Consider the following 14,454-nt stretch of genomic DNA (forward strand, 5'->3'; position numbering starts at 1 on the left):
GCCTGCTCAGTTTTTCCAAACAAGGAAATAATGACTCACGAATCAAAATATCCAGGAAGTAATTGAGCTAAAGTTTGACATTTGTATGACTGGATCCCAAACCATGAACATACACATGATCTTCTTTTTCTAAGAATAACATTGATTGGCCCACTGAGACTAGTAAAGAGGTGGAAATCTAGATCCTGATCATTCCCAACAGAAATGACACTTGAGTTTCCAAGTTTAAAGAGCAAAGAAGTTGACCCTGGTCTAGAATGACCTTACAAAGGTTTGTCACCTGGAGATCCAAACTAAGAAAAAGCCAGCAGTTATTTTTGCTTTGACACTTTGTTTTATTCACTTATTTCTATTCTCTCTGTGGGGGGAGGATACATTTAAGCTGTATGTCCTACCTAGAATTTGGATTTTAACAGAAAAGACCTCTGATTTCTTTACTGGTCTCTTCTCAAATGAGATAATCCATGTAAATGATTTTTTCAGTTCCATACAGTTAGCTGAATACTTCCAAGTCTGTATTTTCTCTCTCTTCCTCTTCTGGGTCTCCCATTGCCTTTGTACTTGTTCCAGTCAACTCATCTTGCCCACTTAACTAGCGTCTCTTGCCAGTGTTCTTATATTTGTTGCCAGTATTGTCCATGCAGACACTTTTCAAGTTCTCATTGCAGTCCTTGTCTTTACCCTGTGTTCATATATCTTTACTACAAGGTGCATCAAACAGTTCACTAAATTTCATCCTTTCTACTCATTAAATGATTTCCCATTCTCTCTCCCCCTCATTCCCACCACCACTTACACCAGTTCAAGCTATCAACTTTTCTTTGGATAATCATAGCAGCTTCTTAAATAGTGTTTCTGTTTTTACTTTTGTGTCTGCAGATCTCCTTAATACAGCTCTAGGAGACTGATCTGAAATGCAGTCTGAATAAAGTTTCGTGTAAAGCCTTCCTCTATTTATAGGATTGTGTTGAATAAGATTCAGCTTGGTAAATCCAGGCTAGCCCTGCCACTCTCTGCAGCATTGCTTTTCTCCAGTGTCCCACACATCATACTCCAGCAATGCCAGTGTGCTCACTCGTAACCTCCTTGTGTAAATAATGGAGGATTTGATTTGTTTTAGCTAGTACATGTACCTAGATTACTTGTTTTGGTTTAATTTGGAGCACATGGCAATGCACAGGGATTACTCCTGGCTCTGCACTCAGGAATCACTTCTGGCAGTGCTGGAATGGTATGGTATGCTGGGGATCAAACCCTGGTCAGCTATGTGAAAGGCATGTGCCCTACCTGTGTACTATTTCTCTAGCCCCAGATTGCCTTACTTTTTTTAAAAAAAATCTTTTAAAAAATTTTATTTTATTGAATCTCCATGAGATATAGTTACAAGCTTTCATGTTTCAGTTATAATCACACAATGATCAAACACCTATCCCTCCACCAGTACACATTCCCCACCACTAATATCCCGCGTATATCCCCACTTTCTCATCCTCCCTCTGTCTGCATGGCAGACAGTATTACCCATATGCTCTCTCTACTTTTGGGCATTATGGCTTACAATGCAGATACTGAGAGGTTTTCATGAGAGGTTATCATGATTGCTCCTTTATCTGCTTTCAGCACACATCTCCCATCCTGACCGGTTCCTCCAACCATCATTTTCTTAGTGATCCCTTCTCTATTCCAGCTGCCTTCTCCCCCCCAACCCTCCACCCTGCTCATGATACAGGCTTCTAGCTATGGAACAATCTTCCTGGTCCTTGTATCTACTGTGCTTGGGTGTCAGTCTCATGTTATTTTATTTTATTTTTTTTAAACTTGTTATTAAATCACCATGTGGAAAGTTACAAAGTTCTCAGGTTTTTATGTCAGTTATACAATATTCAAACACCCATCCCTTCACCAGTGCCCATATTCCACCACCAGAAACCCCAGTATACCCCCCGCCCCCACCCCCTACCCCCTACTGTATAATGTTATGTTATTTTATACTTCACAAATGAGTGTAGTTCTTCTGTATCTGTCCCTCTCTGACTCATTTCACTTAGCATGATACTCTCCATGTCTATCCACTTATAAGCAAATTTCATGACTTCATCTCTCCTAACAGCTGCATAGTATTCCATTGTGTAGACGTACCAAGTTTAAAGTTTTTAACCAGTCGTCTGTTCTTGGGCACTTGAGTTGTTTCCAGGTTTTGGCTATTGTGAACAGTGCTGCAATGAACATATAGGTACAGATGTCATTTCTACTGTGCTTTTTCAGGTTGATTTGGCAAATTCTTTTGAAAGTCTTTGGAAATGAATAAAAAGATTCACACAAAAATTAAGGGAGTAAAATACGCCATTAAGAAAGTGAAAAGACAGAAATATTTCTGTCTGGCAAGCTCCCCGTGGCATATTCAATATGCCAAAAACAGTAATAAGTCTCACAATGGAGACGTTACTGGTGCCCGCTCAAGCAAATCTATGAACTATGGGATGAGAGTGCTACAGTGCTACATTAATAATTATAATTAAAAATAAATAATCTGGCGCATATGCTGCCTGAGCCCATGTGTTGCTTGCACCCACGTGGCCGAGCACATGTGTCACCCGCATCTCCCCTCTTGAGATGTGTACTTTCATGCTTTCATACTTTTGTGTCTAAAGCTCGGTCATGTGTAGGGGCTTCCTCCACCCTTGGTGAAGCCCGAGTTCTCTCCTGAATGCGTTACTCTTTTATCTCTTTTATCCCTTCTCTCTTTTATCCCTTCCTTCTATCCTCAAAAGCCTCTAAATAAAAATCTGTTTACTTCAAAATAAATAAATAAATAAATAATCTATTTAACAAATCATTCCAAAACTTAGCTTTCCATTTTTATAGAGTGGAAATCCAGGGTGGCTCGCTGTGTTGTTCTGGCTCAGCCTTTGTCCTGACACTATTGTCCAGCTGCCATCTAGGCTTGCAGGCACCTGAGGCCCAGCTGGGGAATGAAGGATCTGCTTCCAAAGTCATCCACATAGATGCTAGCAAGTCTCAAATGCAGCAAGGAGGGTAGGATTTATGTCTCCATCCCAACCCTAAAATACGGACAGAAGTATATAAGGACAAGAGAAGGGGCAAAACCCGGATGGAAGCCTTGATCTTTTATTACCTTAACTCAGGAGGGACTCCATCACTTCCACGTTTCATTGAATACTCAAAAACTGGTTCTGCCATTCTATTGGTCATACAGATCAACAGAAATCAACAGTGATGCAGTGGCAGGGGGGGCCGGCAGAGATTAACCAATGGGGTGAACATGAAGAAGTAGGGGATACTGAAGTGGGAGATTAAAGGTTGATCACCACGGTGTGCTTTTTAATGTGCAAATTGTGTATTTAGCTAAATGTGGAGACTATTTAATTTTAAAGTCGCCTGTGGCTGCAGGGATGGCTGAAAGTAGACTTGCCAGGATTGCATTTGGTGCCAGGGATCAAACTCTTGGCCTTGTGCTTGCCAGAAAGGTGCAAGAGCCAGCCAGCCATTTCCTGTCCCCAGGAATTTGTGGGATTTGCTTTTTGGCCATATTTGCTTGGGCCATTTCCAGCTCTGGGCTCCAGGAGTCACCCTTGGCCGTGCTCCACCGGGGAAGAGTGGTCATGTCAGGAATCAAACCTGGGCCTCCTGCATGCTAACTTAGCCTGTCAGCCATGTCTTCATCCCCTTCCTCCCAGTCGACTACTCTGGCCTGGACAGTGGGTGGCTGATAAGGAAAGTCTCTGGTGGCCTTACTAGTAGATCATGTGAGAATTGGGAAATGATCCTGCTGGGTATTTTCAATTTATTCACTGGGATTCCCCCAAAGATGGTGGGGAACTCTTAAATCTCTGGGAATCCAACTGTATTGTCCTTTTTGAGGGGAGGGTGTCTCAACAGGGGTGCTCAGGGTACCACAGAGTGCTGGGGAATCAATGTAGAGCTTGTGCTCATCAGCCCACTGGGCCATCTCAACAGCCCTGTCATTGTCCGTGGGGATTTTATGTCATTTATGAAGTGGCAGGCTGAAGCGATAGCAGGGCGTTTGCATTGCATGTGGCCGACCCGCGTTCGATTTCTCCATCCCTCTCAGAGAGCCTGGCAAGCTACTGAGAGCATCCCACCCGCACGGCAGAGCCTGACAAGCTACCCGTGGTATACTTGATATGCCAAAAGCAGTAACAAATGACAGTCCTCATTCCCCTCACCCTGAAAGAGCCCCCAATATGCTATCGGGCTACACTAGCACGCGACAGGGATGAATGGAGACGTTACTGGTGCCCTCTCGAGCAAATCGATGAACAACAGGATAACAGTTATACAGTGATACAGTGATATTTGTTTTAAATGTACTTACATACTCACATACCTGAAGAAAAACTGAAAAGGTCATACCAAACTGTTAACAGGGGTGTGCTGTGTTTTTGGATGCCAGGCAGGCAGTATTGGTCACTTAATTCTAAAGTTTTCCTTTCACATACCTTGTTGCTAATCACGAATCACGAAATCCTTGTTAATCATCGATTTCTCGAGTGGGCTCAGTAACCTCTCCATTCGTCCTTTCCCTGAGATCTTAGAAGTCTCTCTCCTCGACTCAGCCCTCCCAATGATGTCACACTGGACACTCTTTCAGGGTCAGGGGAATGAGATCCAGCTTGTTACTGGATTTAGCATATGAATACACCATGGGAAGTTTGCAAGGTTGTCCCATGTGGGCAGGAAACTCCCAGAAGCTTACCAGTTTCTCCAGAGGGAGAAGTGGGCTACAAGACATCTCGAGGCCACAAAGTGGCCGCACGCTTCTGAGAGCTTGCTTTTAAGTCTCTGGATCTTGGCCCTTGATGGGATTAGACACACCTGGGTTCCTCTGCCGGTACCTTCATGCATGAGGCTTGTTCGAACGTGTGGAGAGGGGCCTCGAGCATGGCTGTGGCTAGGTTCCGGTGGTCTTCGGCCGTTGGGAGCTCTGCTCAGGGTGGGGAGGGAAGCTGGGCAGAGAGTCTCTTGCCTGCACAGCTGGCTGTCTTGCCCGGGGCCCCTCGGAGGGGATGGGCTCCAGCTTCCCTCCCCACCTTGTTGCTTATATGATTAAAAATAATAAAATACATAAAATGTTCAAAATGACTATTTCCTTGTCCAGGAAGCCTTCTCCAGTATGGTCGGGAGGTGTCATTTTCCTCCTTGGTGACCCTGCCACAAGACCCCACTATAGCATGAGCAGCACTGAGTTATCTCATGCCCACATGAGTGTGGAGGAACTGAGCTAAGTGCTCTTTTTTTGAATCATCTGTGGCTAAAATACTTGTATCTGTTTAATGAATGAATGAGCAAAAGAATTTATGTCATACCATAAGTAGTTATTGAGGAGTTCCAAAATAATGATCCTTGAGATCCTGAGACCAATACATCAGAGATTTTCACATTCAGATCTGTGTTCTTCAGTTAGCTTTTCTACTAACCATAGAGTTTTATTGGGATGCGGTATTAATTTTTTTTTGTTGTGAAAGCCCTAATGGAAAAGATTACATACAATAAAGTGGAGAAAATGTACTGTTTCATGCTGCCGTAGGATTCACATATTAAGTTTAATATTCTTGCCTCAGTGAGAAGGGTATGAGAGCTGAATCAGCCCTAAATTTTTTACCTAAAGTTAGTATCACAAATGGAAGCAATTATAATTACTGGAAGAAATGAATCATCCTAAAACTGGATCTGTACAGAAATTTTTTTTGTTATATTACTCTAGGTGGCTTAAAGCAACCCTCCTTTAATTGGAATGGTCCCCAAAAGCAGAAATCTGTTATTTGTTGAAACCTTTAAAAAGACACATCTTCGAAGTTTTTGAGTATACTTTGAATATGCTTATACCACACATTTCACATAATTAGAATTGTTGCTTCAGTCATTATTTTCCAAAGAAAGAACATCAGCGCTTGAAAAACAAGAGTCCCCGGAATAGTCAATGGTGTGTAACTATAGCTATTAGCAACAAAACCCAAGAGTTCCCCCAGGGAACCGGAAGCCTGGGGTTTCAGTAGAAAGCTTTCCAATCTTTCAGTGCCATCCCCAGAAAGTTGGCGCCAGTGGGTCCATCGCAAATACTTTTTCGTGCCTACCTATTGGGCACAGGGAGGTGACCCTCCCCAGTGCGCGGCACTCCGTTGGTAGATGAATTGAGCCCAAGCTCTCTCATAAAAAGTAACCGGCAGTACTAAACTGGTCAGGATGAAGAACGGTTCTGTAGGTCCTTAATGGAAAATAAATTTCTTTTCTTGCTACTGTAATAATCGTGGCCTACAAACTGTCGGGTTTAGCGCAGAGGTGGGAATGTGGAGGAGAAAACAAAAGAATTGCTAGAAAAGTGGATCTTGTGTATTTGGACAGCGTGGACAGGATGTGGGAATCCGCGTGTGGTGAGTGGACATGAGAAGTGAACGAAAGGAGAGGTGAAGCGCCGCGCTCTGGCGGGCTCCCTCTCGACCAAACCCTTGCCAAGTCCCTGAGGTTTAAAGTAGCTCCGAAACACTTCTGGGTCTGCTTTCTTCGGCTACGCAGGCTAAGCCGACCCTCTCTGGGGGGTGCTCCAGCTTACTCTTAGCCCGGCGGCACTTTCCAGGGGCTGATCATCAAGTCGAAGAGCCGCAAAAGTCGTGTGCTCGCCGAAAATAAGAAATTTTCTTTTCTCTTAACCAAGAGGAAAGTAAATAGACCCTGAGACCTGGACGCACACAAGTCCTGGCCAGGAGAAGTAGGAGAACGGGGTTCTCTGCTCGCCACCGGGAAGACTGCCGGGATCCAGATGGGGTCTCGGCCTGGGGGTTCCTAGCCCCGTCACGCCCTCTCTGCCCTGGACCCACAGCCTCTGGCCCAGCGGGTCCCCGCCCGCCCCCTGCCCAGCCTTCGCACATCTTTGCTCTCTGACTACCCGCTCTGAGGGTTTCTGCTCTTTGTGGTTTTTTTTTTCCTTCTTCACCTCTCTGTCTCTGTTTAAACGCGCTTCCCTGCTCCAGTCTCAGCCTGCTGCGCCCCGTCTACACCCCGGCCCTAGCGGTGCGCGTTATTTCCAGGGCCCAGCCTGGAAGGCGCGAGGGCGGCCGCCCAAGGTGCCAGGAACGCCCCAGAGGCAAATCTTCCCGCCCCAAAGCACTTCTGGACCGCGACCTGGGGCCGTGGCTACTTCCGTCAATGTCCAGGTACCTGTGCCCGAACCTAGAGCATCGGGGCGCCCCTCACCGCTCACCGTTCTCTGGCACCGACGTTTCCCTCTTCCCTGGCGCACAGCTGGCCCCGCGGGAGGAATCGTGGGTGGGAAAATGCTGTTGCAACCGGGGGTGGGGGGTGGGCGGGAGGGAAAGGGCTGGGGGCGCTGTCACTTGTTGGAGCTAGTGAATGGTCCTGCAAGCGGGAGCACTGTCGGTTCAAAAATCGGCAGCGGTGCCCGGAACCCCTCAACGCCCGCCGCTGGGCTGGAGGAAGCACCCAGGAAGCACCCAGGAAGGCACGCACGAGCGGCTTCTGCGGGCACTTGCCGGGAGAGACGGGGCCCCGGGGCCCACGAGCGTGCGGCGGCCGGGCCCGTCCCGCTGGCGGCAGCTGCCGGGACTTGCCCACGGCGGAGCGTCCTCCCTGACGCTGAAACCGCGCGGGACACAACCCATCGCGGCTCGTCACCTACTCACAAATCGCTGTCGCTAGGATTCCCGCCACTCCTCTCAGACCAGCCCCCCACCCCTGCCACTTTTCGGAGTCCCCCGCCCCCGTCGCTGCCTCCCCGGAGCTGCGGGGCAGTCGGACGCGGAGCAGCCAAGCTGCAAGGACGCCTGGTTGGAAGCTGCCCGTCGGCAGCCGAGCCGGAGTCTCCCTCCTGACCCCGCGCCGCTAGGCGCTGGGCAGGCATCCCCGCTGCCCTCGCTCCGCGTCTTCCCGGTCCTGCTCTGCGCCCTCCTCCCGACAGGTCCTACAGCCTCCTCCACCGCCGGGTGCGGCGGGGCCGCCACGATGCGGCGGCTGTGCCGGGGCCGCGTCCTGGGCATCTCGGTGGCCATCGCGCACGGGGTCTTCTCGGGCTCCCTCAACATCCTGCTCAAGTTCCTCATCAGCCGCTACCAGTTCACCTTCCTGACCCTGGTGCAGTGCCTGACCAGCTCCACGGCGGCGCTGAGCCTGGAGCTGCTGCGGCGCCTCGGGCTCATCGCCGTGCCCCCCTTCGGCCTGAGTCTGGCGCGCTCTTTCGCCGGGGTGGCCGTGCTCTCCACGCTGCAGTCCAGCCTCACGCTCTGGTCCCTGCGCGGCCTCAGCCTGCCCATGTACGTGGTCTTCAAGCGCTGCCTGCCCCTCGTCACCATGCTCATCGGCGTCCTGGTGCTCAAGAACGGCGCGCCTTCTCCAGGGGTGCTGGCGGCCGTGCTCATCACCACCTGCGGCGCCGCCCTGGCAGGTGAGCGGGAGCGGCGCGGACCCCAGCCCACCCTAGCCCCACCCCGGCTGAGACCCTCGGGGTTCCCTTAGTGCCACGGCTCTCCAGTCCAGAGAGGGGGAAACTGAGACCGAGAGAAGCCGTGCACTTGAAATGTGGTCACTCGGCCGGCCCGCGGGGCTGCTGAGACCCAGCGGAGCTTTCCCGGGGTGGGGGTGGGGGGCGCCCGGGACTCCCCCGCCCCCTGCCCTTTGTCCTGGCTTCAGACCCCCGCCCCAGCCTCCCGGGGGTCGCCCTTCCCGCCCCACCCCCCTGCCAGCTCTCTGCTCCCCTCACTCCTTCCTTTCTCCGGGACCCGTGGGAGAGTCTCCTGAGCCCCGGAGCTGGAGTCCTCCAGCCCGAGCCCGAGCCGGAAGGAGGGGGGCCGTGAACTTCCTGGGGTCACGCGGGGCTGCAGTGGGTGGGAAACCATGGGAGCGAAGCTCACTTGGGGTCTCCAGCCCTGCGCGGGGGCGTGCCACGGACGGGAAGCAGAGCGAACCGGGACGGGTGCGGTTCGGCAGCTGGACGGAGACGGGCTTCTCTTGGGGGCAGAGGCGGGGCGCTGGAGACTAACTGGGGCCGGGAGAGGAGAGAGCGCTCGGTCCTGTCGGAGTTAGCGGCTACTTAGCTGGGGCGCCGTGTCATTTCTGGCGCTCCGCAGACCCGACAGGAGTGCCGCGTGCCTGCCCGACCTCCTGCCACTGAGCCATCCCGGGCGGGCGGGCATCGGGGAGGAGGGCGTGCAGGGGAGACGCATCTGGTGCGCGCCCGCCCAGGGCAACTAACTGTCTGCGCGCGGCTTTTCCGCCGAACGCACCGCAGCCGCGCAGAGCCGGGGCGCGAACCTCGGCTTCTTCTCACCCCGACGCGTAGCCAGGAGTGAACGTCCTCGCGCGTCAACCCCGTGTCTTCTCTGTTTCCTCCCTGCCCTGTCTCCGTCGTCCTCCTCGGGTGCTGCAGGAGCCGGCGACCTGACAGGTGACCCCATCGGGTACGTGACGGGCGTGCTGGCGGTGCTGGTGCACGCAGCCTACCTGGTGCTCATCCAGAAGGCGAGCGCCGACACCGAGCACGGGCCGCTCACTGCGCAGTACGTCATCGCTGTGTCGGCCACCCCGCTGCTGGTGGTCTTCTCCTTCGCCAGCACCGACTCGATCCATGCCTGGACCTTCCCGGGCTGGAAGGACCCAGCTATGGTCTGCATCTTCGTGGCCTGTATCCTGATCGGCTGCGCCATGAACTTCACCACGCTCCACTGCACCTACATCAACTCAGCGGTGACCACCAGCTTCGTAGGGGTGGTGAAGAGCATCGCCACCATCACGGTGGGCATGGTGGCCTTCAGCGACGTGGAGCCCACCTCTCTGTTCATTGCTGGTGTGGTGGTGAACACCCTGGGCTCCATCATTTACTGTGTGGCCAAATTCTTGGAGACCAGGAAGCAAAGCAACTACGAGAATCTGGAGACAATGCAACTCCCGGGAGAGGAGGCTCAACGGAGTGGAGGCCAGCTGCCATTCGTCATGGAGGAGCTGCCAGCAGAGGGTGGCAATGACGGGTCAGAAGGTGGGAAGGCAGCAGGTGGTTCGGATCCGCAGGGTAGGCAAGGGGCGCAGGGCAGCCCCAGCGGAGCCCCGCTGGCGGTTAGCAGTGCTCAGATGTCCGATGAAATGAGCAAGAGGTCATTGAAGGATGCGTATCTCAACGTGTGGAGGTTAGTTAGGGGAACCAAGTACATGAAGAAGGATTATTTGATAGAAAATGAGGAGTTACCCAGCCCCTGAAAAGGAACCGTGTGTATGTATATAAAATATATACATACACTTATTTTATATGTTACAGACGACATATTTTGATGAGGGCCCCATCCTATTTACTTCTGTAGGGAGTAGGGAGGGGAAGCTAAGAAAGAAATTCAGAGGGACAAAGGTGCAACAAATTAGCACCTGTTTAAATTATTTAGCCTGAGTTTCTCTGAGGCATTGAAGAGACAAAAGAATGAGGTGGCTGTTTAAGCTGCAGGCTCCTGGCACATTGGATTTTTTTGTCATTATTACTACAACCAAGTACTTGCATGTATCAAAGTCCCTCAACCAGTCCTCATTCAAAAATGGAGTACAGAATCCATCCACAGCTCAAAGGTTACACACAGGGCATATTTTGATGGTAGTCAGAATTACAATCTTTGTGACCATCTGGGCAAAGATTTTTTACTGACATGACATCTATATACATTTAATTTATGTTTACTGTTTATAGGCATTTGAAATACTATGTTTACTCTTTTTTATTTCTTTTTTTAATAAGTACTATATTATTCTATTATATATACTGGTAGAAATTCTTAATGCTGTTGGAGATGAGTTCTCAGCTTTAATCATGAAGTTGAGGATTGGCTTTTGGTGATTATAAAAATATTTTAAGAGTTGTTTTGCTTCATGTTATTTATTATGGAATGGCACAACCCTATTGAATACCAGTTTGCCTGTATCTGATATTCTTTCAATCAAATGCAGTAGTGGAAATCTCATTCATGGGGAACTGAAGACCAGACAGAAATGAGATCATCCTGTTTAAGCAGCCCCTTCCAAGTCTTCTTGCACATCCATGTTACAAAAAGAGTGACTGACTGCTACATTCACATTATGATATTTTTCTATCTTAAATTTGTCAAAATAAAGTATGAGTCTATATGCTAAAAAGTATATTGTTAGAATTTTTTTGCAGTCACATTCATGTTCTATTGTTGCTGTTAGGCCATGGATGCTTTCTACACCTCGTGTCGACTATCTGGTAAGTTCCACTCTATCAGTGACATCCTAAATTAGCAGTTTAGATCCAAACAACGACAATACAAAATGTACTCTCCTACCACCACAACAAAATGCACTCTTTTTTTTAAGGAAGAAAATTATAATATAGTCAAATACTATCTCACGCTGCCTTGCAAAAACTATCTGATAGCCACCTTCAGTTAACAATAAGTTTGGAGTAAATATTTGAGTTCATGGAGGGGGGACAATTTCCCATTTGCACCCCCTGTGAGAGATTCTTAAAGAGTGAAGGCTCTCGGAGCGTTTACCATCATATTCCTAAGGCTCTCAGATGGTTGAATCCTGTATCTTTCTTTTCAAGAATCAAAACAAAAGTAAAATCAGGGACTTTTAGCTTTATCATGTTGACTCCACAAGCTGATGAGCTAGTTTAATTGTGGTGGTTGATCATCCTGGCAGACTGGCTTTCACAGGCAATTGATTGTTCTAGAAGTATCACAATAAGCCACTGAAGATACAGGAGCTGCAGCTGAGAATGGTTGCAGTTGAAACCTCAGATGGCTGCTTTTGGAAATGGTTGGCTAGGGTTATAATGACTTCTTTAAAAGTAAGCATTAATTGTAATGTCAGCATGTCAGAATGTGATGTTCTATGGCAACTCTGAGAAGCTGAGGATTAAGGAAGGCAGGAAACTTGAACAAAACATGTATTTTCTTATAATATATATCATTGTCAGATGAATCACTTGTATCACTTGTTATCCCGTTGATCTTTGATTTGTTTGAGCGGGCACCAGTAATGTCTCCATTTTCCCCTATCAAGTGCTAGTGTAGCCCAATGATATCTGCTCACTCCAGGAACAGGATGAGCCTCAAATCATTTATTCAGGGTTTTGACCAAAAAAGTATTTTATATGCCAAAAAAAAACCAGTAACAACAATGGGCCTCATTTGTCAGATGAATAGATAGAATAATTATTTTTTCACTAAAATCTATTTAGTTGAATACATACGTTTACCTTTATTGAAAAAATATTCTTTCTTGTTAATAAATATGTAACCATGTCAGAGTTCTCCAGAGAGACAGAACCAAGAAGATATATGTACATGTGCAGAGACAGAGAGATTACAGCTATAAATTTGGAAATAGATACTACATATATATTCACACATATATAATGTGAATATATATATGTGTGAGACACAGAGGGATTTTAAGAAAGTGACAATTGTGGGGGTTGGCAAGTCTGAAATATGTCAGGCTGGCTGGCGGGAGGAAAACTCAGGCAGGATTTCTATGTTTTAGTAATGGCAGAATTACTTCTGCTTCTACAAGCTTGTCTTTACTTCTTAGACCTTTAGCTGATTGAATGAGGCAGACTCTCACTGTGTGAGGTAATCCCCTTTATATTTAAAGTCTGAGATGAGACATATTTGTTACATCTCACAACTGTGTTACAATACCAATCTGGACTACTATTTGACCAAATGACTGGGCACCAAAACCTAACCAAGTAACCCAAAAGTCTCCATGGAAGCTAAAAGTCATGCGTCAGGTGGGATGAAACAAGGAAATATGATAGATTAAAAAAACACTGTCATATCCATTGATTTGAGTAAGACTTCACATGGAGCAAAAAAGTTAGTCACCAGTGGGACAGGTGAATTGATTCCTGGGTTCAGCCACAAAAGGTATAAGCTGGTGGCTGGCTTTGCTGGCTCCCTAATCTTTTCTTCATAGTCAGGAGGATTTGAGTCCATCCACGGGCTCAGACTCAGCCTGATCTTTGGAATCTAGCTAGGTCTTGGGTCAGGCAGGAACAAGGTTTTTAAGGCACTATGGGAGGAAAGTTCCCGCTATTGCTTGTCTCACCCATTCTTGTGCACTCCTTTCTGACAACTCACATCATCTTGTATTTCTGAGATTATACCCCCACCTTGTACGCAAGAGTATGTGGTCCCTGCTTTGAAAAACTTATTATTGAAAGGATTAATGAAAGCAGCAAACTTGAACAAAACATATATTTTCTGTTAATATATATCATTGTCAGATGAATAGCACTGTAGCACTGTCATCCCGTTGTTCATCCATTTGCTCGAGCAGGCACCAGTAACGTCTCCATTGTGAGACTTATTGTTACTGTTTTTGGCATATAGAATATGCCACAGGTAGCTTGCCAGGCTCTGCCATGCGGGCAAGATACTCTTGGTAGCTGGCCAGGCTCTCTGAGAGGGACAGAGGAATCGAACCTGGGTTGGCTGCGTGCAAGGCAAATGCCCTATGTGCTGTGCTATCCCTCTAGGCCCAGTCAGATGAATAGATAGAATAATTATTTTTTTCACTAAAATCTTTTGGTTGAATATACACATTTACTTTTATTAAAGAAATATTAACTTTCTTGTTAATAAATATATAACTGTGAGAGTATATAATAATCTTTTAATTAATAAGAAATTATTAGTTCTTCTGGACTGAGGTCTGTCTCATCCTAACCTCAGCTCTCAGCTGGGTTCTGTCAGTGGAACATAGCATGTTACCAAAAAGCCCTTCTCAAAACCTTCTCAGCCCTGGCAATGCTGCCTATGCCTTCCCTAAATGCTGCCTAGGCTCTGTTATTAATTGAGGCATAGATTAGGCAGAAATATCAGGGCAATTGACTGCTGAGATTGTGGTAGTAAGAAGGCGTGTGTATATCCAGGTGGATTGCTACGCTGAAGCTATGGCCCAAACTTCTGCAAGATTAGCTGTCATTCAAAAGCAGTCAGAGGCCCAGCCTATGTGACTTTGTGACCAATAGAAATGCTTCTTTTTTTTTTTTGCTTTTTGGGTCCCACCCGGCATTGCACAGGGGTTACCTCCTGGCTTTGCACTCAGGAATTACTCCTGGCGGTGCTCAGGGGACCATATGGGATGCTGGGAATCGAACCCGGGTCGGCCGCGTGCAAGGCAAACGCCCTACCCGCTGTGCTATTGCTCCAGCCCCGAAATGCTTCTTGAAGCCAGAGCTGGGTGGATCTTAGAAGCCCTCTGTTAAGGCTTTTTATTTGCATTTCAATTTGGGAAGTTTCTACTGACCTATCTTCAAGCTCACTGAGACTTTCCCCCTTAGTATGTACCATCTGTTGATGAGCCCATCAAAGGCCATCTTTTTTTCCCATTGCAGTCATTTTTGTTTTACTTTGGAAACATACCCAGCAGTGCTCAGGGAATAATACTGACTCA

At 47.9% G+C, this 14,454-nt stretch overlaps 1 protein-coding gene across 1 annotated transcript; it reads left to right on the top strand.

Annotated features, from left to right (window-relative positions):
- Positions 1–7,767: 7,767 nt before the first annotated feature.
- On the top strand, positions 7,768–12,152 carry SLC35D3 (solute carrier family 35 member D3). The gene is made up of 2 exons (XM_004609009.2): positions 7,768–8,437; positions 9,419–12,152. The coding sequence occupies exons 1-2, from the start codon at positions 7,999–8,001 to the stop codon at positions 10,240–10,242; spliced, it is 1,263 nt and encodes a 420-aa protein (XP_004609066.2). The 5' UTR covers positions 7,768–7,998; the 3' UTR covers positions 10,243–12,152.
- Positions 12,153–14,454: the final 2,302 nt, after the last annotated feature.

The sequence above is a fragment of the Sorex araneus genome, chromosome 4, assembly GCF_027595985.1.
Source record: "Sorex araneus isolate mSorAra2 chromosome 4, mSorAra2.pri, whole genome shotgun sequence".
NCBI lineage: Eukaryota > Metazoa > Chordata > Mammalia > Eulipotyphla > Soricidae > Sorex > Sorex araneus.

Coding starts and splice junctions, on each gene's coding strand:
- SLC35D3 (XM_004609009.2), top strand. CDS start 7,999: ATGCGGCGGCTGTGCCGGGGCCGCGTCCTGGGCATCTCGGTGGCCATC. Junction 8,438..9,418: donor CTGCGGCGCCGCCCTGGCAG/GTGAGCGGGAGC, acceptor CGGGTGCTGCAG/GAGCCGGCGACCTGACAGGT.